Raw genomic sequence first — 22,269 nt, 5'->3', positions numbered from 1 at the left:
CAATCGGAGGCTTTTTTGTACCGGTACCCCAACATCAACAATTATAGGCAATACCACCACGATCGATTCCGATTATTGTCTCTTGCACGGCCATATTGATGGCAATTTGCACCAAAAAAGGAAGAGATTGATATTTCTCTACGCACATTGCTTCTATACGCATGTTGCTCTTGGTTTAGATACCGAGACATTGAAGCTAATGCTAACTATCCTTTCTTTAGTGAGCTACGTCTATTAGAGATAGCAAGCTATCCGTTGTAACTTGTCTCTCTATCATCGGCATTATTACTTTCCCATCAGGATTTTCCCTATACCCACACATCAATGATTCCTTATCCGAGATCTGACCCGGGCTCTGTTTTATCATTAGCAGATCGGGCCTTATCACTCGGGGTTTGGGGTTTGGAATTTGGAATTTGGAAGGGATTAAGGATCTGTCAGCATTCGAGGTATCCAATCCTTCACATCCCAGATTCATCCGCTGTTGATGACAAAGCTGTCATCAGCCTCAGCTGAGAGATTATGCGAGTGATTCACCAGGTAGGTAGGGGAATATTGCATCGCCTACTGCCTGGTGAGACGTTCCGCAACACAACACCCGTACCGGACTTGCCCCGGAGGTGGATATTGGGGATTATCCGGTGAAATATGGCAATGAGTACATCCCGTTCAAGTGAAGGGGGCCTTGTTCACAAGTTTGAACATCCCGTCTCGTCTTTGCAGGTTTGATATGGTTTCATTATTCTCTATTCAATAATTGTAAAGGACCATTTATTTGTTTTCATTTACTCTTGGTCAACATTTTGCTGGCCTGGATGGAGGAAAGCCAATCGGTCGTCAAGGTTTTTTTTTTTTTCTTGTCCTTTTCTTCCCTCTTTTAGGATGGTAAGATGGATAAGACGGAAGATAATCCTGGTGGTAAAAGAAGAATAGGTAACCACGAGGTTGATGTTAAGATCTAGGTACTAGTACAAAAAAGATGGGGACCTCAAAGGGCGGGGATTGGCAAGCCAGCTACTTAGGTACAATGCGTACCTGTTCAATGGTACCTCACTACTCAAGCTTAGGTGGGGTGGTCTCATCAGATATACCCAACCAGCATCCTCCGGTCGCCAACATAAGCAGGATTGCGCAGGATCAACCACAATTGGACCAACAAGGCACCACCGACATAGTAGTGTGCCAGGCCCTTGACACTGGCGGAAAAAAAAAAAAAAAAAAAAAAGGAGTCCAATTCAACAACAACGCACATAAAAATTTACCCCAACTAATCCGAACAAGACCAATTTTCTACCGGACATTTTGTGGGCTCATTTTCTATGTCGCGAATAGCAACAACCCAGATCATTGCATAGAAACGGAAGGAAACCGCGGCTGCATCGCCTCCCTTTCCTTGTTTTATTTTTCTATCATCTCTCAATCGGTCAACAGCTCAACGCTAAACGGTACGTATTTACTTTGTATTCATATCCATGTTCCGTCCTGATCGTAAACCCGGCATATCCCAACCCCGTTTTCCCCGCTGTTGAGCCATTCACTGTGGTAGCATCAATTCACCTCGTCTTGAGGAAAAAAAAAACCCATCGTTGTCCACAGCCTCTATTCCCTCTTTCTTCTCAATACTCATTCTATCCCAAATACCCCTTTTCCCCGGGATAGCATCTCTCCCCACTAGCTTGGTGACTGCAATTTCGTCTAATACTTGTGCAGCCTCCAGTTTGACGAGACAGTGAATTCCAGTCTTTGAGGTAAGTCAGTTTTGCAACAGCTCCCTTTTTCGAATTGCATGTTATCTTGTTTGCGTCGCCCATATTTCGTCAGTCGCCCTAAACTTGCTATTGCAACGGTCGGATTCGGTTGATATTGTTCAGCTTCGGCACTGACGGTCCTACTAAATCCTTCCAGTGCAGGCACGGGCTGAATCGGCCGTCCTGAAAATCACCGAGATTCCCAAAGCTTTGTTTTACTGCTTTTTTACTGCTGAATAGCCCAAGTAGTTTCCCCTGTGTTAGCGAACCTGCACTCGATTGTCCGTGCTCAACCCAAGTTAGGAAACATTCTTGGCTAACTCAAGTCACCAATTCTAGAGGAAGTTTGCGGATTTCGTACTACGACAACGACGACGATGTCTTCAGCTGCTGCCAACGGTGTTAACGGCGCCGCAAGCGGTGGTTTATCTGCGAATGATAACATCACTCGCTTCACTGCTCCTAGCCGACCTCTCAGTCCTCTTCCCGCACATGCCTTATTCAACAACAAGACAAGATGTTTTGTTTACGGTCTCCAGAATCGAGCTGTCCAGGGTATGCTGGATTTCGACTTCATCTGCAAGCGGCCCACACCTTCAGTCGCGGGCATTATCTACACTTTCGGTGGCCAGTTTGTCAGCAAGATGTACTGGGGAACCAGCGAGACCCTCCTCCCGGTTTACCAGGAGACAGCCAAGGCCATGGCTAAGCACCCTGATGTTGACGTCGTAGTCAACTTTGCTTCCTCACGAAGTGTCTTTAGCTCGACAATGGAGCTGATGCAATACCCCCAAATCAAGACCATCGCCATCATTGCTGAAGGTGTGCCTGAGCGGGTAAGTGAATGATACCGGTTGATCTTAACAAACTAGCAATTTCCTAATTAGTAAAATAGCGAGCACGAGAAATTGCCTACGTTGCGCGACAGAAGGGCGTGACTATCATTGGCCCTGCTACCGTTGGTGGTATCAAACCCGGTAGCTTCAAGATCGGCAATACTGGTGGCATGATGGACAACATCGTTGCTTCCAAGCTTTACCGCAAGGGTTCCGTCGGCTACGTCTCCAAGTCCGGTGGTATGTCGAACGAGCTAAACAACATCATCTCACAAAATACGGATGGCGTTTATGAGGGTATTGCTATTGGTGGCGATAGATACCCGGGAACCACGTTTATCGACCATCTGCTGAGATACCAACAAGATCCGGAATGCAAGATACTGCTACTACTCGGTGAAGTTGGCGGCGTCGAAGAATATAAGGTGATCGAGGCGGTAAAGCAAGGTATCATCACCAAGCCAATCGTTGCCTGGGCCATCGGCACTTGCGCGAGCATGTTCAAGACCGAGGTTCAATTTGGCCACGCTGGTTCATTTGCCAACTCACAGCTAGAGACTGCTGCTATGAAAAACAAGCAGATGAAGGAGGCTGGCTTCTACGTGCCAGATACATTCGAAGATCTTCCTCAGGTTCTTGCTTCTGTCTACAAGAAGCTTGTCGAAGACAAGACCATTATACCCCAACCGGAGCCGGTCGTACCCAAAATTCCCATCGACTACTCTTGGGCCCAGGAGCTTGGTCTCATCCGGAAGCCTGCTGCCTTCATCTCCACCATCTCCGACGACCGTGGACAGGAGCTTCTCTATGCTGGTATGCCTATTTCTGACGTTTTCAGAGAGGACATTGGCATTGGCGGTGTCATGTCCCTCCTATGGTTCCGTCGTCGTCTGCCTGATTACGCTTCCAAGTTTCTGGAGATGGTTCTCATGCTTACTGCCGATCACGGCCCTGCGGTATCGGGTGCCATGAACACTATTATCACTACTCGTGCGGGTAAAGATCTGATCAGCTCCTTGGTGTCGGGTCTCCTCACTATTGGTTCCCGTTTCGGCGGTGCTCTTGACGGTGCTGCAGAGGAATTCACCAAGGCTGCCGACAATGGCCTCAGCCCCCGTGAATTTGTTGACTCTATGCGCAAGCAAAACAAGCTCATTCCGGGTATTGGTCACCGTATCAAGTCGCGGAACAACCCTGACCTCCGTGTCGAGTTGGTTAAGGAGTATGTTCTGGCCAAGTTCCCAAGTCACAAGCTGTTAGATTACGCACTAGCAGTTGAGACAGTAACCACTTCGAAGAAGGATAACCTCATCCTTAACGTCGATGGTTGCGTTGCCGTCTGTTTCGTTGACTTGATGAGAAGCTGCGGCGCTTTTAGTGCCGAAGAGGCCGAAGACTACATGAAGATGGGCGTCTTGAACGGTCTATTCGTGTTAGGCCGCAGCATTGGTCTGATTGCCCATTACCTTGACCAGAAGCGACTACGCACCAGTCTGTACAGGCATCCTTGGGATGATATTACCTACCTGCTCCCGACTCTGTCAAAGACCGGACCGGTTGGTGAAGGCAGAGTTGAGGTCTCGGTGAAATAGATGAACAGCTGTTGTATTCTATGGCGTATTTAGAGGTATCGCATTACAATGCACTCTTTCTCTTGACAAACGGGGCGAGTCTTACTAGATAGTTGCACAGGGGTAGAGATAACTACATTATAGCTCAGCTCGAGGCTGATCTTCAGGGGAGATTTACTATTTAGTTCAGCAGAAGCATGGCCAGAGCATGTTTGACGTTTGTCACATAATATGAAATCGTAAAACTCCTTTTTTTCTCTCTCTTTCTATTTCCCTTAATCGAGTCATGGTGATATTAGAAGAGGTTTTATAACATTACGTAGTATAATACTTTGATTTTTTATTCATTTATTTGTTCATTTATGGCAATGATCTTTTTAGGTATTTATTTATTCATTTATTCATTCATTCATACTGCGTAGTTGATGCAGGAATTGTGAAGTTATCAACCTAGCTGGGCTTATGTAAGACTCTATCTATGGGTTAGGTACCTACCTTAGGTACTTGGGGGTGGGACCTCACTCGGGAGTCGGTAACCTCAGTAGGCAAAACTTCGGGTAACCCACTTTAAACTCAACGGATCTCAAAGTTGAGCGTCGCAAGGCCAAGCATAATCGTCGATTTCGAGATCCGATCTTGTAGACCTGAAAAGCAGATTTTCTGTGATAAATTAGGTATGTGATACTCATCCCATGGCTCTAGGAGCTTTAAACTCCATCATATATATGCTCTGCGGTCCTCCGAAGCTCCCTTGAAAACTTTTTAAGGTATTTATCAACTGATCTTACGCCAGTCAAGTCGATTTATTCACGCCAGGGCGAAACAGATTCGAAGGATACGCTTCTATCAGTCCTTGCAGGTCAAATATTCGTAGTGCTACTTGGACGACAATTACCCTCGCTCGTACCTACAGTCCGACTTGCTAGATCTCCCGGCTCTGTCTACCTACGCGAGCAAGGAGGGAAGAGGAAGGAGGATGTCGTACTTTCGCATAACACTTCACCGGTCTGCTATTGGTCTACCGCAACGCACGCGCGGTGTGTTGGCGGCGCTTGGCTTGCGCAAACGCTCGCAGACCGTATTCCACCCAGTCTCTGCACAGGCGGCGGGTATGATCCTCAAAGTCAAAGAGCTGGTCAAAGTATCCGAGGTCGAACGTGTGCTTACGCCTAAGGAGATGCGCGAAGAGCGGAAACCGGAACCAGGGTTTTGGATCGAGAAAGCCGTGCCGCGGTGAAATTGGGGGGAGGGGTGGGGAGCGACGTATAAGCTTAAGCCTAGGGGAGAGGGAGACAAGATGGTAGAGAAGAATATTGTTATACCAACTAGGAGGTGTGACATAAGAAGCCACTTAGCATCAGTGTGATGTAAAAGTAATGCGGAATAAATGCCAGTAAAAAAGGGCATAGCTCACTTATCCAAAGCTCTTTCTCAACCACCTATACATCTAAGATCGTACGGCCACCTGCTTATATAACCCTAGAGGCAGGGGAAGTTGTCAATATATATATATATATATATACCTTATATATACATCTACGAAAGCTTGCAGGGCTAGTCCACCGATAGGACAAGGTACGTGTGTGGACTGAAGTAACGACAGTGTTCTCGTCGGACCTCTACACGGAATATGATATCTCCCTCAGGTGACGTTACGAAACACATCTGTTTTATTTTCGCGGCAAAAAGGAGATAAATACTTATGTTGGCAATTTGGTTGTTGTATCTTTTGACAACTCATCTTGCACATTACTTACTACAGTCTACCTACTACGTAGGTACCTAGGTATAAGCTTATAGTGGGCTCGAGCTGGCGGTCTACTACATTAGGTACGTGTAGCCTGGTAACGTAGGAATTTCCACATCACCTGGGTTTGTCGAAAAACTTCCCAAGACTTCCACCATGGTCTACAATTCCGAGATTCGTCCCCCGTCACTGGTCGATCCATTGCCCCACTATTATTTATTTAGCTTGTGAATCAACCCGCCCCAGAAAGAAGACAGAAAAAAAAAAAAAAAAAAAAGGAAAAAGGCCTAAAAGGGTTTTGAAATCGGCTGTCCCCGGAAGCGTATTACTTCAGCTAAAACCCTATTGGCTAGAAAGAAGGAGCACCCGCCACATTCGTGGCTCAACTTTGTACAACCTTACTTGTACCGAATGCCAGGCCTGCCAATGCCTGCCAACTGCCCGCTGAGCTCATCGCTTTAAAAATTCCCAGCTTGCGCCGATTTTTTTTCTCCCTTTCCCTTTTCTCCGTCACATAAAACTTCATATTTTAGACGACCTCCTTTTCTTTCCTACAGAGCGAACGGTTCAACTGTGTCCTCTCACACCTAATCAGTAATATTATTCCTCTCACACGTCCCTACTTTCCAACGACAAGATGGGTTACTCTCCCGGTATGTACACGAGTCCCTTGCGTCTTGCGAGAATTTTCCTCCCGTCATGACAGCCCACACGTCACCGCCTTTCGAGCCATTGAACCACCACCACTGCCAGGATGGCTGCGATTATGGTCTATGAGGTACAATGTCCTCAGCCCTATCGTATCGGCTACTCGCCTGCGTGCCTGTTGTGTGTTTGAGACTTGGGGCCTGGGATGTCACAGCTACGTGCGCCATTTTACCTGGTGGCTTTGAGCGCTGCTATTGCGCAGTCGCACATGGGTCTATACGGCGTGGGCGGCCTTTGGGTTTAGCTACGGAATGTCTCTCCGATGGGAAGGGCTTGTTATTATGATCGAAGACAAGCAGCGTACACACACGCATTATGATCAAAGTGCTTCTACTAACGTGTCAATTACCTCAGGTGATTCCAAGAAGGGTGCCAACCTCTTCAAGACCCGATGTGCCCAGTGCCACACCCTCAAGGAGGGTGAGGGCAACAAGGTCGGCCCTGCGCTACACGGTCTCTTCGGCCGAAAGTCCGGTCAGGTTGAGGGCTTCTCCTACACAGATGCCAACAAGCAGAAGGGCGTCGTCTGGGACGAGAACTCTCTGGTATGTAACCTCTAGAGGCATGAGTCCAGCGACTTCACTAACATAATTTTCTTTTTCTTTTTGTTAGTTCGAGTACCTCGAGAACCCTAAAAAGTACATTCCTGGTACCAAGATGGCCTTCGGTGGTCTGAAGAAGGAGAAGGACCGGAATGACCTCATTACGTGAGTTCCTATTAAGTTGAAAGAAGATGCCTGAGACTTGACATACTAATTCTGTTTACAGTTTCCTTAAAGAGGCTACGGCATAAACGAAGTTACGAGAAAGACGTGTACCAATGCATACCATCATAGCATAGACGGGGACCGGCCAGTTGTGTACTTATAGACCACTAGACCGTTTCGTTGCGACGCCCACGTTGGTGCGAAATATCATATATCCATCTCCTCTTCCCCTTTTCTAGCATTTTAAACACCCGGTCGGAGTGCTAGGAGTTTAGGCTTCAGCAGGAAGGCTTGGATCGGATCATGTAAAATCTGTTGCGAGTAATTGAAAATAGACGCGAAAAGAGCTTCCCCTCTCAGAATTTTACGGTATTGCCGCCTGTCAAGTTTTTCGTGCGGGAATGTCATTGTTGCCATGGTTTTGCGTAGAGCTGTGATCATTCCTCATGACGTAGTTGCACGCTGGGATTTACAAGAATTGTGCGTAGTTGAGTGGGTAACGGGCCATTGACCAATGAGGTTTGTTTGAATTATTTGAATTGCTGTCAGCATTTTGGCAATCTAATACCTAGGCTAGTAGGCCCGCTATAATAAGCTATAATAGTACCGGCAACAGGATGAATTAGGTCACAAAAGCATTAGTGAAGCCGTGTTACTTTATTTGTGCATTACACGGCCAATACCCCCCAACAGTTTGTGTTCACGATACTATCTAACCTAAAGCACCATCTACGCCTAGGTACCTTCTTCCCCAACTCTGGCAGAATGCTTACCTGCGCTGACTAGCAAGAAGCGTTGAGGTCAGTGTTACTACTAAAAAAATAAAAAAATAAAAAAAAAGAGGACCGGTGTCTTTGTGTAGATATCCAAACCCAAGAACGCATTTTTTCTTCTTCTAGTTTCCAAGCAGTAATTCATTATGTAACCATTCGCCAATGTCGTAATTACTGGCGGCTTCTTAATATTCCGACTGTTCGCGCCAATGTTATGCAGTAAGCATAGCTCTCCTTTCCGGTTCCTGTCCCGCTTCTTGCTCCTGTGCCGTCACTTGTTGTGGTTCTTTAACTTCCAACGGAGGGATCTTAGTATCCGGAACGTTAGGTAGTTTCGCGGGTCCATTAACTTCCTGTTCGAGGGCAGCTAACTCGTCTTCGACTTCATCCTCGTCTTGGTTTGTAATTCTGCCGCCTAGCATCTCGCTCACCTCCTGGAAGGAGCTGTCAGTATAGATCCATTGATGGACACGTATGTATGTAATGCGGCGGTGCAGGAATATTCTTGTGGATGGAAACACACCTTCTGGTAAGCAATCGCATCTGCTGTATCGCCCATAAGCTTCTCGACGTGCTCGATGCCGCCCATCTCGGCGTGGATATCGCGGAGCACCTTGGTACCCTGCTCCAGGCCGAACACGACGTCTTTCTGAATGAGGGCGAACTCGACGTTGCGGGTTAGCTGTTCCAGCTGCGCAAGCTGTGCGTCCGTCTTCTCGAGCAGGGACTCCTGGTATTTCTTGCGGCGCAGAGCTAGCAAGGCGCGCTTCTTGTCACCAGCTGCTAGCATCTGTCGCGCCACGGCGGTCTCCTTATCGGTTAGTACCGTGATGCGCCGCTGGTACTGGTGCAATTTATCTCGCTGTAATTTGAGGTCGAGGATTGCCCTGCGGAGTTGGAGTGTTAGCACGTTTATCAACAATAGAGGAATGGGTATTTAGTTGGTGTAAGGTGATATAAGGGTAGCGAAAGGAGGAAAGGAGGAAAGGAAGGAAGCCTTTACTTATCCTGGGCCGTCACTCGGCTCGAATTATTACCCATGTTCGCCGTGCCCTGGAATCTGCTCCGAGATGCGAAGCGCGCATTGTCTAGCAATACCGAGGATTGATGGAAGAGCGCGATGGTCAGGCAGATGCCTTCTCAGGGCAGCCTGGTTCTTTTAGTGATTGATCGGCCGAGTTTGTTGAGCATGTGTGCGTTATTAGTTAGAGACGGCGAAAGAGTTGAAGGGCGTTAATGTTGTCACGAGCTTTTAAGTGAGCGGGCGTTCCATTATCGATTGCAGGGGTGGGAGGGCCTGTTGCATCTGTGCTTGTCTTTATCAGTACCTACCTGACTATCCTTTTAAAGGTATAAAATATGTAAGCACTTGCATTAATTTGCCTTAGAAAAAGTACAGTGGAGCTAACTATGGTACCTACTTCTTACCATTTTTTTAGGGGTGTACATGCTACATAGGCGCCTAGGTACATTGACTTGGCTTAAAGAAAGCTAGTCCCACTTAGTTTCTATGCGTTGAACTTTTTAAAGAAATTTAGATATTTTGGAATTGTTGAAGGTCATTTGACTGTACAATCGTATTTGCTTCAAACCCCAGGGAGAAAAAAAAAAAAAGATTATGCATAACTGCGTTCTGTCATAGAATTTATAAACATTGTTTAGCCGTTTCAATTACCTGTTATACAGTAAGTATAATGGCCAGGACACTCCACGGCTTAGACCGTGATGTCTATCAGATTATCAGAAAACTCGAAGATGATCATGAGCGGAACACTCCCTCGAAGCCGCTTAAATTTACCGTCTCGGGGGTTTACGACTCCATAAAAAGATCAAATTCTAGTCTCTCGCGTCAAAAGAAACGTCCATTAGAAGACTCTATCGAGCGGGTTCTTCGCCTCCGGAAGGAGGAGCGAAAGGAGGAAGACGAGGAAGAAACTCTAGAAGAGGCCCCCGCAGAATCACCGAAAACCAAGGTAAACTCCTTCCTTGTCTGTAGTTTTCTAGGTTTTCGATTTATATCTAGTCCCTAGCCATCGATACTTAAGCTAACACATATAGGAACGCGACTATTTCGTAATGAACAAACACATTACCCAGTCCTGGAACATACCCAAGGCCCAACCCACAGTACCATCTGAAGCCACTACTCCGGGCGGCAATGCTTCTGGCACTGACCTAGCACCTGTTGCCATCATGAATGACAGACAGCCTAACGGAGAGTCCCGGCCTAAGAAGAGGAGAACAGAGAAGTCTAAAGAAGATCGTAGCCCGCCTAGCGGTGTTTCTCTGCAGGATCTCGGAGGGATGGATGACGCTATCAAAGTCCTTGCTGAATCAGTCACTTTCCCTGTGAGGTTCCCGAAGATTTGTCTAGAAAACGACTTGGAAGCCACTCGGGGTGTTTTATTACATGGGCCTCCAGGCTGTGGAAAAACCATGCTTGCCAATGCATATGCCGCTTCACTCGGCGTTTCATATATACCCGTCTCTGCGCCGTCTCTCGTTGCTGGCATGTCAGGAGAGTCGGAAAGAAAGATCAGAGAGCTATACGACGAGGCTAAGTCGCTTGCGCCCTGTTTAATTTTTATCGATGAGATCGACGCCATTATGGGGAAACGTGAGAATGCGCAGAGGGAGATGGAGAAGCGAATAGTAGCTCAAATGCTAACCTGTATGGACGACCTCTCACCTCAAAAGCTAGGAGGCAAAATTGTCGTTACGCTAGCCGCGACGAACCGACCGGATAGTATCGACCCTGCCCTTCGAAGAGCGGGACGTTTCAATCGAGAAATAAGCCTTGGGATACCAAATGAGGGTGCTCGAGAGGCCATTTTGCGCAAAATGCTTCAGCACGGTCGTGTATCCCCTGATTTAGACTATAAACTACTGGCAAAGAGGACGCCAGGATTTGTAGGGGCCGATCTGAAGGATGTTGTTTCCATCGCCAAAAATGAGATGGTCAGAGCGACCATGACCCAACTGGCGCAAACTGGTCCGTCAGAAATGGATCTTGATTCTGACGACCAGATGTCTCCGGGACTTCAGCTGCATCTTGCAATTTTGGGAGCACCGGACGAGGCCGTGTCAAGCGACTCACTTATATTAACAATGGATCACATGTTAAGCGCAATTGCGAAGGTCCAGCCGTCCTCCAAGAGAGAAGGCTTCACAACAATCCCAGATACTACTTGGGCCCACATTGGCGCGCTCCACGACGTGAGGAAGCAACTCATGTTGTCGATAGTAAAGCCTATCCAGGACCCCGAACGATTTACCAGCAAGGGTCTCGAGGCCCCCTCCGGTGTGCTTCTCTGGGGCCCTCCCGGTTGTGGTAAGACTCTCCTAGCCAAAGCCGTCGCCAACGAGTCCAAGGTAAACTTCATCTCCGTGAAAGGACCTGAGCTCCTTAATAAATATGTCGGCGAGTCCGAACGTTCAGTCCGCCAAGTATTCAGCCGAGCACGCGCCTCAGCTCCCTGCATCCTATTTTTCGACGAGCTGGACGCCCTAGTTCCTCGCCGTGACGGTAACGGGCCCGACGCCAGCGCCCGCGTCGTCAATCAGCTTCTCACGGAGCTCGATGGCATCGGTAGCCGGTTAGGTGTGTACGTAGTCGGCGCAACAAACCGCCCGGACATGATCGACCCGGCGATCCTGCGTCCGGGTCGTCTCGGCACCAACATCTTTGTTGACCTACCCGACGCCAACGGCCGCGTAGATATCCTGCGCACTAGAATAAAGCGCCTTCTGCCTTCTTATACCGACTACCCCGTCCTCGAGGCCGTCGCCCGTGATCCACGCTGCGAGGGGTTCAGCGGTGCTGATCTAGATAACTTGCACCTTGCCGCGGGACAGGCGGCTGTCGAGCGAGCGGACTCCAAAGGCGGGCCGGATGTGCTTTTACCGGAGGATTGGGAGGCCGCACTAAATAAGATAAAGCCAAGCGTGTCGGATGGCCATTCTAGCAAGTTTAGAGCGTTAAAAGAGATGGGATGGGAATAATAAGTACTTCAGCTAGTTATAATAAGCATTATATTAGAAAAGAAAAATTTAATATTTTTCGTAAGTATACATATAATACTTGTAATAAAGGTTCTTGATAACGAACCAAGTTTACAAGTCCATATAGCTAAAAGCCAATTATACATTCATAAAACTCCTTAGCCCGCAAGGCTAACATATTGCCGCTTTTATGACTCAATGCTGTAATACCAGTACCGACCACGCCTTGCCATGCAATCATACTTGAAAAAAATGGCAAAATGCCACATGGGGGTATCTCAAATGCTACCGTCCTGTTGAAACCATACCGACCGACAGCGTAACTCCGTATCATTCCATGTCCATCCACTCGTTGGCCCTGATAATGAACTCAGAGAAATGTTGCCAAATTCATCAACTTGTCGATCTCGAGTCAGCACGCCGCTGAAGATCAACGATCCACCCAGATTATCCGTTGCTCGGGAATAAACTGCGGTGACCCGCGACTTCCGATATAGGGACCGTGGCTAGGAGTAGCTACAAACTGAGGGGGGTAGTCATGCTGATACTGTATCCGCTGCGGCGGAAGCGCTGCTGTCTCATATGATCTATGGTCATGCCTTTCCCATCGGTCCTGCGAGTGTGGAATTGGTGCAATATTCGAATATTCTTGAAAATGACGATCATCGTCGCCATGCTGTCTATACGTCTAGGTTAGCTTATGTTTTGACACGTCTGCAAGGACCTAATGAAGCCACGAATACGAATAGTACGTATATTTTCTTTATAGGCTTTAGTCCACTTACATTCCGGGGCGAGCCAGCCCGACAGGAACAGCAGCTCGAGCCTCCCGAGGGACGTGTGTAGACCACTCTCTCGGTTCATACAAGTGCTGGCTACGCTCTTTGTAATGTCTGTGTTCAGGACCAGGGGCGGCATCGTCTATATGATGGCGTAAATCAGGCGCTGCCGCCCCAGACATGTTGGGTTTGTGACACGAGGGCAATTCGGAATTGTAATCGCTGACAGGCCGGCGGTAATCAAAGAAGCTCCCAGGTCGAGTGGGCGGCAGATCAGTTAATACAACTCGGGGCTCATCTCGGAAGTACACTTCTTCCCGAGGGACAACGCCGTGGAAATCCTCATGTCCTGACGTGCTAACAGGGTGACCTCTATCAGGATGCCGTTGCACTCCAACCACTTGACGAGGTCTGCGAAGCATATGATCATCGTCATCAATGATAATCGGATTTGTTCTGGTCCTTAGAGAATTATCACTATTATAGTACACCGTCCCTTCACTAGGAACCGGCCAAGGTTGATTCTGGGAAGGTTGGCCTGAGGCCCTAAATGACGGTGGCGGCTGGTCTGGATAGTACTCAGATGGCACGCGCCGTGGGTCCTCACCTCGAACATGGTGGTTTGCTGGGGCAAACGAATTAGGGTACGCATGAAGAGTTCCAGAGGAATAGTCTGCACTATGAAGGCGTCTTGTTACCAACACATTACCATGACTCACGACTCTAGGAGATTCGGGACGTGAAACAAAACCTGTACGGTTGTGGAAGGGCCCGGAAACGACGCGAGGGTCCTCAGCGAAGCGCTGAGGCTCTCTGTGGACAACAGGAGACGCAGGCTCGATAGATTGCAATACCATATCTTGCAATCCGTTTCTTACTGGCGAAACTGGAACGGGTAGATGACTATAACTTGCTGTTGCATGCCCAACTTTGGGTCTGTGGCTGTCTGGAGTGTGCATTAGCTGAGGAGACGCGTATTCACCGGTTTCAGGAAGACCATGAGTGATGGTAATCATCTCCCTCAGGGGGCCATCTCTGAAATGCGGCCGATCTGGTCGTAATTCAGAATGACGCGGCACGTGTTCAATACGACGAGTACCATGGGCCGCCCCTATTGGCTCGCAACTCGAGCCAATATAGTGGGCAGAACCCGGACTTCTAGTAAGATCGATTGGAACAGCACTAAAAGGAGCGACATGCGGGACATCAGCATAGACTCTCTGGTCAGCCGAACCTGCAAGAGCTTCGGCGGCGGCGGCATATCTCCTAAAACGCTGCGTCTTCCGATCGCTTCTTTTCTCGGCCTTTGCTATTGCTCTCTGCTTGGACGGCCCAAGGACATTCGGAATAGATAGATCACGACCGCGACTGCGACTGCGAGTGGAACAATGGGTTTGCCGCTCAGGGTCAACAGCTTCTTTACCTTGTAGCTCTGCCATAGGCCCCGCCGATGCATTAGCGGGCATCATAACAACGCGTCGGGGTGGTATGGACTCCGAATTGGGAGATTCATCTTCGGATTCATCCTCGGTGTCAGATATTTCGATGACCTCACGAAGTATCTCATCAAGCTGGTCACGACCGGTCTCTTCGTCGCCTCGCCACTTGACGATGACGTCTAGACACGGCTTTTCTACAGCTTTTCGGGCGTTGTGCCAGTTAGTTTCCTTTAATAACTCATCATAGCGCGTATGATTGTGCCTGATGTGAGCGATCGCCGCAAGTTGAACCCGACGTGCTAGGGTTAGCTCTTTAACCATGCCAACTTTTGACTCGCCATGGAATTTTCCATCCTGTTTTATAAATAGAATATCGTATCAGTATATTTTCTTACGAGAACAATATATAAAGAGAAAAGAGCAGGAGAAAAAGGGAAAAAAACAAACTTTTTGAAACGCATGCTGAATAATTTCGCGTCGATCGGTATTAGGTATTCTTGGGAAAAGATCCCTTAGAACCGCATCTGCTTGAGCATCAATTTCTGCCTGGCTCTTTGGTATCGGTTCAGGTTCGCCAGGTTTACGGGTTGGGGGGATATGGACAGCTTGTCCAGTAGCTGCTAGTTTCGAACGAGCTTGGTCAACAATCATCTGTCTAAAATGATACCCGACACGGTTTACATGGTGATCGAGATTGTCCGGGTTCTTGGAGTCCTGGAACCACTGTTAGCAAACCGAGGCGCAGAGGAACAGACCTGCGTACTGAAACAATAAATATCATGGCGTCTTGTTCTCTCGAAAACTCTTTGCACATTTGCGTCAACTGTGGATATCCAACAGGAACAAATTCAAAGCCAGGAGGTGGGTGTCGATCGATCGTGATCTGTTGTTAGTCAGTATTGCTTGCTCATGGCAGCCAGCCTTTTTGGCGACACCTCTTTACCTTGAACTCGAGCTTCTTCTTTTTGTCGGTATTCTCGACCAATTCGAAGGTTGTCTTATGCTTCATCCTAGGCGGTTCCTTTAATGGATTTAACGCTCGCCACGCGTTATCATGTTGCCTTTGTGTTTTCTCAATCCTTACACGGCGGTTTAGGGCCCGTACACCGCGGGCCGTCGCCGGAGCTTTTTTCCTCTCCCTCGTCATCACGGCTGTAATGCTAACCTTACCATAGAATAGAATAGAATAGAATAAAAGGATGGATTGGCTTTGCGATACTGGTGCGCAATTTTGAAAGAAAATACGATGGACTACAGCGACACGGCTACCGTATCGTATCCAAATGCATATGCGTCTCAGTCTCTAAGATCCCAAGTATATCAGACAACCCGATCAAGACAAAAACAACTTTTTGTGGGATGTCGGTTGAAGATGAACGTAAGGACCTAGAGGAATATGAAGCAAATCAACACGCCTGCTAAGTTGGGCGACAGAAGAAAGAAAAAGAGAGAGAACACCGGAGGTTAGGCAAAGCAACGCGCCCAAAGTATATTCTCTTCTGGGGTTGACGAGTACTTTGTAGAGAGTTGTGAGACGGTGAAGAAGTTATTCCAGGGTTTGGAACGTTTCGGGCTGACAATTTGAAGGAAATCGAAGCCCTGCCACAGGGGGCGGGGGGGGCGCCTGAGAGGTAATTGTGGTACCTAACCGAATGCTGCTAACGGCACGTGGTAGGCAAGTACACTACGTCAGTACTTTCTTTAGATTAGAACATTGGACAACAGAGATTTCAATGTTTTAGGAAGGTTCCTACCTAGGTACCTAGGTACGTTTATGTAAGGTACATGTAGTGCATAATTCAAAGGGGGGGCCTTGTGGCTTTGTGGCTTTGTAATGTTAGGTACTTGATGTACCTATGTAGTTAGTAAATACTGACCCACTCTTTCTAAGTCTGTTTTGGCCCGCTTAAACCGCGGGATCGATTTCTTGCAAACGTCTTTTGAAGCCGAGCTTTGCGAATCGACGAACAAAAACCTATCCTTTTGTACTTCGTACTAGGTAATACTCCTCTCTTCTCTCCCACCCACTGCCGCCATGTTCGCCCGACAGGCAATCCGCTCAGTCCGAGCTGCGGCTCCTCAGCGGACCCTCGCCCGCGCTCCCGTACGCTCATACGCCGCCGCCGCTGCTGCCCAGGATGTCAAACCTCCCGTTGCCGTCTACGGCCTCGACGGTACCTATGCTACTGCTTTGGTACGCCAACCCCCCTCTCGAAACCTGATGCTTGCTCCCGGGATGTACATCAGGGTCCAATTGAGGAGGATATGTTATAGACGGAGTCATTGGTCGATCCCGGAATAAAGCCGAACTTTTGACTGATATGAGCTATTTAGTACACTGCCGCTGTCAAGACTTCGTCCCTCGATCCGGCTGCGAAGGCTCTGAGCGCCCTTGGTGACCTCCTTGCCAAGGATACCAAGCTCGCCACTATCCTGAACACCCCTACGCTTACCGACAGCGAGAAGAGCGCTATCGTTGCGGAGTTGCAAAAGAGCATAGGTCCTGCGAGCTCGAATGATACCGTCAAAAACTTCCTCGCTACCCTGGCTGAGAACAACCGTCTGGGAATACTTCAGGGCGTCTCCGAGAAGTTCAACCAGATCGTGAGAGCGTCCAGAGGCGAAGTGGAGCTGGTTGTTACCAGTGCGCAGGTACGGAACTCCCAACTCGGAGCGTACGATGGGGGGTTACACGGGATAAATATGCTAACGTTCGTCACAGCAATTGGACAACAAGACTCTCGTCCGCATCGAAAACGCCATCGCAAAGTCCCCCTACGTCGGACAGGGCAAGAAGCTGAAGGTCACCAACCAGGTTAACCCGGACATCATCGGAGGTCTCGTCGTGGAGATCGGAGACAGGACAATCGACCTCTCGGTCTCGGCCAAGATTGCCAAGCTGAACAAGCTCCTAACTGACACCTTGTGAAATAAACTTCCCTTTATCTTGATGAGAGCATGGCAACCTGCTTTGGAGAGGCGATCGTGGCTAGAAGACTGGTGTCCCTGTGGAGATACTATTTGTGTATAGGCTCGTAAAATAGAGGAAGCATTCGTCCCCCGTCCAAATTTTGCCTAACGAACCTTTACCGCGAATAGTATTATTCGAATTACGACCGTATTGAGGGTATAGACCACCGGGCTATGAATTCCGTAATATTTTTGCAACTAACTCTCACGGTACGTTGCCCTAGCCGGCATGACGTTTCACTCATTTACATCACGTAGCACGATTTGGACATTTTGTTGTATAAGGAGTCAAGGCATCCCATCATATGCTGAGCACAATCGTATTCTTTCTAACCAACTAAACAATATAGCCGTAGCTTCTTATGTGCCTTATATCTGTATATCTGATCTGCGTATATTCGTAAACCCTCTCCTCCTTTCTCCCTTTTCTTCTCTACATCTTCTCATCCCCGTCATCCAATCTTTCATATAGTAATTCTCTTATGACCAACTTCCTTTAAATCCTTGTAAGATTTATAAATGTGTCTCGTACTCATCCCTGTCTGCCAATCCCTCAAAGTCATCATGGTCTTTAACCCGCTGAAGCTGTTCCGAGATATACTGGTGCAGATGAGCATCTGCCTCCTTACGCTGGGCCTCTCGTTCCGAGTCATCCGGTACCACGCTGCGAACATCGAATTCTTCGCCGTTAACCGATGCGTCGAAGTCGCTGCGTGCGCTGATGGATCGCGCTGTGGACGACCGCCGCATGTGGCCCCGCTGCGGTTTGCTGATGCCGATACCCACGTGTCGATGTAGGATGTCGTCGAAGTAGTGCGACATACCGGCTGTCGGTGTGCGAGGGGTCTGCGGAAGGCGGCAGCTTATACTATTGCGGGTTTAGTACCTAATATAACTGAACGGAAGATGTGTGTGTGTGTGTGTGTGCGTGGAAGAGCTTACCCTGTATCGTGAATCATACGTGCGATTAGGCCCGTCCAACCGCATTGGTGCGTAGCTCCCAGTCCACGACCCGTGTCGCCGTCGAAGAACTCATGGAACCACATATAATCTCTCCAGTTCGGGTCAAAGTCCAGCATATCATTTCCGCCATTGATACTTCGACGTCCATCATCACCACGGGCAAATAGGTGCTGTAACCGATGTTGAATCTCTTCGGAAACGTGTCCCAAGTGCATATATTCACCGGATCCGGTAGGGCATTCGATTTGGTAAGTCGGGCCGTAGAAGAGGAAGAATCGCTGCAACGATTCCACCAGGAGAAAATTAACACACAACCAAATAGGACCTCTCCAGTTGCTGTTACCACCGAATAGCCCGCTATCAGAGTCACCCGGGACATATCCCACCGTGAACTTTTGACCATTGACGTCCATAGAGTATGGATGTTCTTTATGGTATCTCGATAGCGATCTGATACCGTGCTCGCTCAAGAACTCATCCTCGTCGAGCATACGCTTCAGAATCTTTTCCAATCGATCTTTGCTTACCATCGCAAGAAGGATACGATTCCCCTTACCCCTTTTCCGAATGCTTGCCATGTTCCTTTCGGCCAAGTCGCATCGGTTCTCTATGAACCAATCCACGCGCTTCTTGAACGAAGGTAATTTGTTGATTAGCTCCGGTTCTAGAGTCAGTGTTGCGTAGAGCGGAATCAACCCCACGAGTGATCGGACAGGTAGTTGTTGAATCCAAGGCCCGCCCCATGAAATGGCATCGTAATAGAAGCCATCTTCATCATTCCATAACGACTTCTCATCCTTTTCACCTGACTTGAATGTCATGGCATCGCTGATGAATATAAAATGTTCAAAGAACTTCGAGGCAATATCCTCGTAGATTCTCCGATGCTTGGCAAGCTCGAGCGCGATGTTGAGCATGCTCAAGCAGTAGAACGCCATCCACCCCGTGCTGTCAGCCTGTTCTAAAACACCTCCTGTCGGAAGGGGCTCGGAACGATTGAAGAGACCGATGTTGTCTAGCCCAAGGAAGCCTCCTTCGAAGACATTTTTTCCGTCCATATCCTTTCGATTAACCCACCAGGTGAAATTCAATAGTAATTTCTGGAATACTCTCTCCAAAAAGTCGAGATCCTGTCTTCCGTACATCTTGCGCTCAATCTTGAACACACGGAAAGTCGCCCAAGCATGGACTGGTGGGTTGACATCACTAAAGTTCCATTCGTATCTGTAATCAGGTCAGCATATGTTTTAGTGTTGAGAACTTGTTTGCCCTCTCTCTCGCATTAGCACGTACGCAGGAAGCTGGCCATTTGGATGGCAGTACCACTCTCTGGTGAACAGATCAATTTGCTTCTTCGCAAATTCTGGATCGATCATAGCAAGCGGAATGCAATGAAACGCAGAATCCCATGCCGCAAAGAAGGGATATTCCCAGGAATCCGGCATGGACAGGACATCGTCAATATGTAAGTGCTTCCATTGGGAATTTCTAATCGCCTTCCTCTCGGGGGGAGGTGGTGGCTGGGAGGGATCGCCATTAGCCCACTGGTCCCATATGAACTGGTAATGTTGTTTACACCACATCATGCCCGAGAATGCTTGGCGTTGGATGTTGCGAAGATCCTCAGACATCGGTAAGGGGCTGATCCTGTAGTAAAACTCATCTGCTTCCTCTCGTCTCTTTTCAATGATATCATCGAATATTTCTTCGTCTAGGTAACTCTCATTTTTCCTCGTAAATCGGAAACGAACAACTATCATGCGTGTTAATTGACACCCCGGATATAGTTAAGTTGTGAATTCATTAACAGCGTACCGGCACATTCGCCAGGGCCAACACCCCCGGACTCGTTAAATTGGTACCAGGCAGCACATTTTGTGCCCGTCCTGGCCGGGTTCACGGCTTGCTTCTTCCCGTCGACGATGTATTGATGGAATGCGTCTTTGACGTATGGGACTTGATTCTCGCCGTCGTACAGTAGCTCGTAGTTGGTGTCGTTGTCTGTGAAGATAAGTTCTGGCTCAACATCCTCTCCGCTAGTTCCAACACCTGGCGAGGGTGATAATAGCATGTATCGGTCACCTAGTTTATGGTGCCTCGATTTGGCCATGTTTTCGGTGAAGTATGAGATAGCTGGCTTCTTATCTGCTGTCTCCCTTCCCCAAGCCCATGTGTTGCGAAACCAGACATGGGGAATGATGTGGAGTGGAGCTGGATCCGGACCTCGATTCCATGCCGTGACTCGGAAGAGTATCTCCTCGGGATCATCCGCTTCCTTGGCAGTCTCGATTATAATGTCCCAGTATCTATCCTCGTCGAATATCCCAGTATCAATGATCTGGTATTCCTTTTCCTCCTTCGTCCTTTTCCCATTCGTTTCTATGAGATCCTCGTAGGGAAAGGCCTTCTGCGGGTATTTGTAGAGGTATTTCATATAAGAGTGCTGGGCGGACGTCAGTAGTGACCGAGGGTAGAGTTTGTCTTATTATTTCTTACTGTCTACAATTATATCGTTAGCGACAGCCACGGTGTTAGTTACATCTGAGTCTTACAGGTGTGTTATCGAGGTGGAAGTGTGCTTCCTTGATACTTTCGCCATGATTACCCTGCGGGTTCGCTAGGCCGAAAAGCCTTTCCTTTAGAAAGGGGCTATCATTCGTCAGTAAGAAGTTAGTCGTAAGGAGCTTAACACCTACTCTTGCTCGTTCCAGAAAGCAAATGCAATGTTCTGTAGGCCATGCGTATCTGACACTCCAGCTATGCCGTCTTCCCCCCAGCGGAATGCTCGAGATCGGGCGTGGTCGTGCGTAAAATCTGCGAGTAGAGACGAATTAACAGGTGAGTGGTAGATTATGAGAGAAGCGCTTACGACTCCAAGCATCGCCATCTGCGCTATAATCCTCTCGGACTAAGTTTCAAAAGGTCAGTTGAATAGCTGGTCGGAACGAGGTCATCAACTCTGCTTGCCTGTAGCCCATTGTCGTTCGGCAACGTAGGGACCCCATTTCTTCCAATATTTAACGCGGTTCCTATCTTCCCGAAGACGCTTTTCTTCCTCAGTGAGGTACTCGTGGTTGTCGACTACAACCATGTTGGAAGGGCAGTCTGATAGAACAAACTGCACAAGCAAGATAGATGGCGAAGATTGACTACCAAGGTAAGAGCGGAAAGGCAATTAGGCGTTCAACAGCACACAAGGCACGAAGGTTAATATCAACGAAAAGGTGGAAAGACAAGAGAAAGGAGATATTGGGACTTGTAGATCAATTTCAGGTAGGCCTGCAGCTGCAGAGCTTGATATTCTACTATCTTATTCAGGTAAGCCGATGGGTTAGCGGCAGAGTGAGTTGGAGGGAGCTAGTCAGATTGAAGCTACGGCGATGCACGAGGACGTTGTTGCGTCAAGGCCTATCAAACTAACTTGAGGCCGTGATAAGGGGAAGGAAAAAAAAAAAATCAACAACAACAACAACATCAGCAAGGAGAGGAGGGGTAAACTATAGGTGCGGGCAGCTATGACATCATCATTGGGTACCTATAGAAATTATTATCAATACATAATGTACTTGCAGAAATGTGTATACCCAACCAGGTAGGATACATGTACGTAAAGACACAGTTACCTACATATGCACATATAGCCCTGGTTTATACCTAATGTGGTTCATAATACAGGTAGCTTACATATAGGTATCACATACATTCACATGTAAGTCTGTAGCACTTTATACCTGTACCTATGTAAGGGATGTACGTATATACATACATAGGTAGGTTTGTATATAACCAAGATAAATATATAGGTAAATAAATAAAGGTATTAGGTTAGGCAGGCATTGATAGGTACCTGTAGTAGGCAATCTATATAATGTACGTGGACCACAGCGGGGCACATGTCAATATATGCCACCTACATCATGTAGGTAAGGTGCATGCGTTATAGTACATACGTGTAAATGTGGTATTATTCTGCTAAACACGGACAACACACGATCCACACTTTCGAATGATAAAACCGCAAAATAA

The 22,269-nt window shown here is 48.0% G+C and overlaps 8 protein-coding genes across 8 annotated transcripts; 5 read left to right on the top strand and 3 right to left on the bottom strand.

Moving 5' to 3' along the window:
* The first annotated feature begins 1,806 nt into the window (after positions 1-1,806).
* F4812DRAFT_195345 (citrate synthase) lies at positions 1,807-4,653 on the top strand. Its single transcript, XM_047930168.1, has 2 exons — positions 1,807-2,584; positions 2,644-4,653. Exons 1-2 carry the CDS (start codon positions 2,126-2,128, stop codon positions 4,174-4,176), a joined length of 1,992 nt encoding a protein of 663 aa, XP_047794152.1. The 5' UTR covers positions 1,807-2,125; the 3' UTR covers positions 4,177-4,653.
* A 153-nt stretch (positions 4,654-4,806) lies between these two features.
* On the top strand, positions 4,807-5,752 carry F4812DRAFT_415679 (uncharacterized protein). The gene is made up of 2 exons (XM_047932998.1): positions 4,807-4,922; positions 4,982-5,752. Exon 2 carries the CDS (start codon positions 5,132-5,134, stop codon positions 5,390-5,392), a length of 261 nt encoding a protein of 86 aa, XP_047794151.1. The 5' UTR covers positions 4,807-4,922; positions 4,982-5,131; the 3' UTR covers positions 5,393-5,752.
* A 787-nt stretch (positions 5,753-6,539) lies between these two features.
* On the top strand, positions 6,540-7,403 carry F4812DRAFT_449715 (cytochrome c-like domain-containing protein; the record flags this gene model as incomplete). The annotated part of the gene is made up of 4 exons (XM_047936005.1): positions 6,540-6,555; positions 6,965-7,155; positions 7,223-7,317; positions 7,379-7,403. The coding sequence occupies 4 exons, from the start codon at positions 6,540-6,542 to the stop codon at positions 7,401-7,403; spliced, it is 327 nt and encodes a 108-aa protein (XP_047794150.1).
* A 301-nt stretch (positions 7,404-7,704) lies between these two features.
* F4812DRAFT_415672 (Snf7-domain-containing protein) lies at positions 7,705-9,470 on the bottom strand. Its single transcript, XM_047932997.1, has 3 exons — positions 9,094-9,470; positions 8,614-8,977; positions 7,705-8,524 (listed from the first exon to the last, which is right to left on the bottom strand). Exons 1-3 carry the CDS (start codon positions 9,129-9,131, stop codon positions 8,303-8,305), a joined length of 624 nt encoding a protein of 207 aa, XP_047794149.1. The 5' UTR covers positions 9,132-9,470; the 3' UTR covers positions 7,705-8,302.
* A 140-nt stretch (positions 9,471-9,610) lies between these two features.
* Positions 9,611-12,156, top strand: F4812DRAFT_195278 (AAA-domain-containing protein). Its single transcript, XM_047930166.1, has 2 exons — positions 9,611-10,063; positions 10,149-12,156. Exons 1-2 carry the CDS (start codon positions 9,785-9,787, stop codon positions 12,090-12,092), a joined length of 2,223 nt encoding a protein of 740 aa, XP_047794148.1. The 5' UTR covers positions 9,611-9,784; the 3' UTR covers positions 12,093-12,156.
* On the bottom strand, positions 12,147-15,897 carry F4812DRAFT_467763 (uncharacterized protein). Its single transcript, XM_047938699.1, has 5 exons — positions 15,254-15,897; positions 15,074-15,193; positions 14,758-15,024; positions 12,878-14,664; positions 12,147-12,772 (listed from the first exon to the last, which is right to left on the bottom strand). The coding sequence occupies exons 1-5, from the start codon at positions 15,455-15,457 to the stop codon at positions 12,523-12,525; spliced, it is 2,628 nt and encodes an 875-aa protein (XP_047794147.1). The 5' UTR covers positions 15,458-15,897; the 3' UTR covers positions 12,147-12,522.
* Positions 15,898-16,174: 277 nt separating this feature from the next.
* F4812DRAFT_415663 (OSCP-domain-containing protein) lies at positions 16,175-17,551 on the top strand. The gene is made up of 3 exons (XM_047932996.1): positions 16,175-16,504; positions 16,645-16,962; positions 17,033-17,551. Exons 1-3 carry the CDS (start codon positions 16,346-16,348, stop codon positions 17,237-17,239), a joined length of 684 nt encoding a protein of 227 aa, XP_047794146.1. The 5' UTR covers positions 16,175-16,345; the 3' UTR covers positions 17,240-17,551.
* On the bottom strand, positions 17,552-21,746 carry F4812DRAFT_415662 (Six-hairpin glycosidase). The gene is made up of 9 exons (XM_047932995.1): positions 21,211-21,746; positions 21,113-21,151; positions 20,940-21,057; positions 20,796-20,892; positions 20,773-20,775; positions 20,059-20,686; positions 19,537-19,996; positions 18,223-19,467; positions 17,552-18,148 (listed from the first exon to the last, which is right to left on the bottom strand). The coding sequence occupies exons 1-9, from the start codon at positions 21,332-21,334 to the stop codon at positions 17,794-17,796; spliced, it is 3,069 nt and encodes a 1,022-aa protein (XP_047794145.1). The 5' UTR covers positions 21,335-21,746; the 3' UTR covers positions 17,552-17,793.
* Between the last annotated feature and the right edge of the window lie 523 nt (positions 21,747-22,269).

This window comes from Daldinia caldariorum (genome assembly GCF_022478825.1).
Source record: "Daldinia caldariorum strain CBS 122874 unplaced genomic scaffold F4812scaffold_2, whole genome shotgun sequence".
NCBI classification, from domain to species: domain Eukaryota; kingdom Fungi; phylum Ascomycota; class Sordariomycetes; order Xylariales; family Hypoxylaceae; genus Daldinia; species Daldinia caldariorum.
This window is presented reverse-complemented; position numbering and strand designations above follow the sequence as displayed.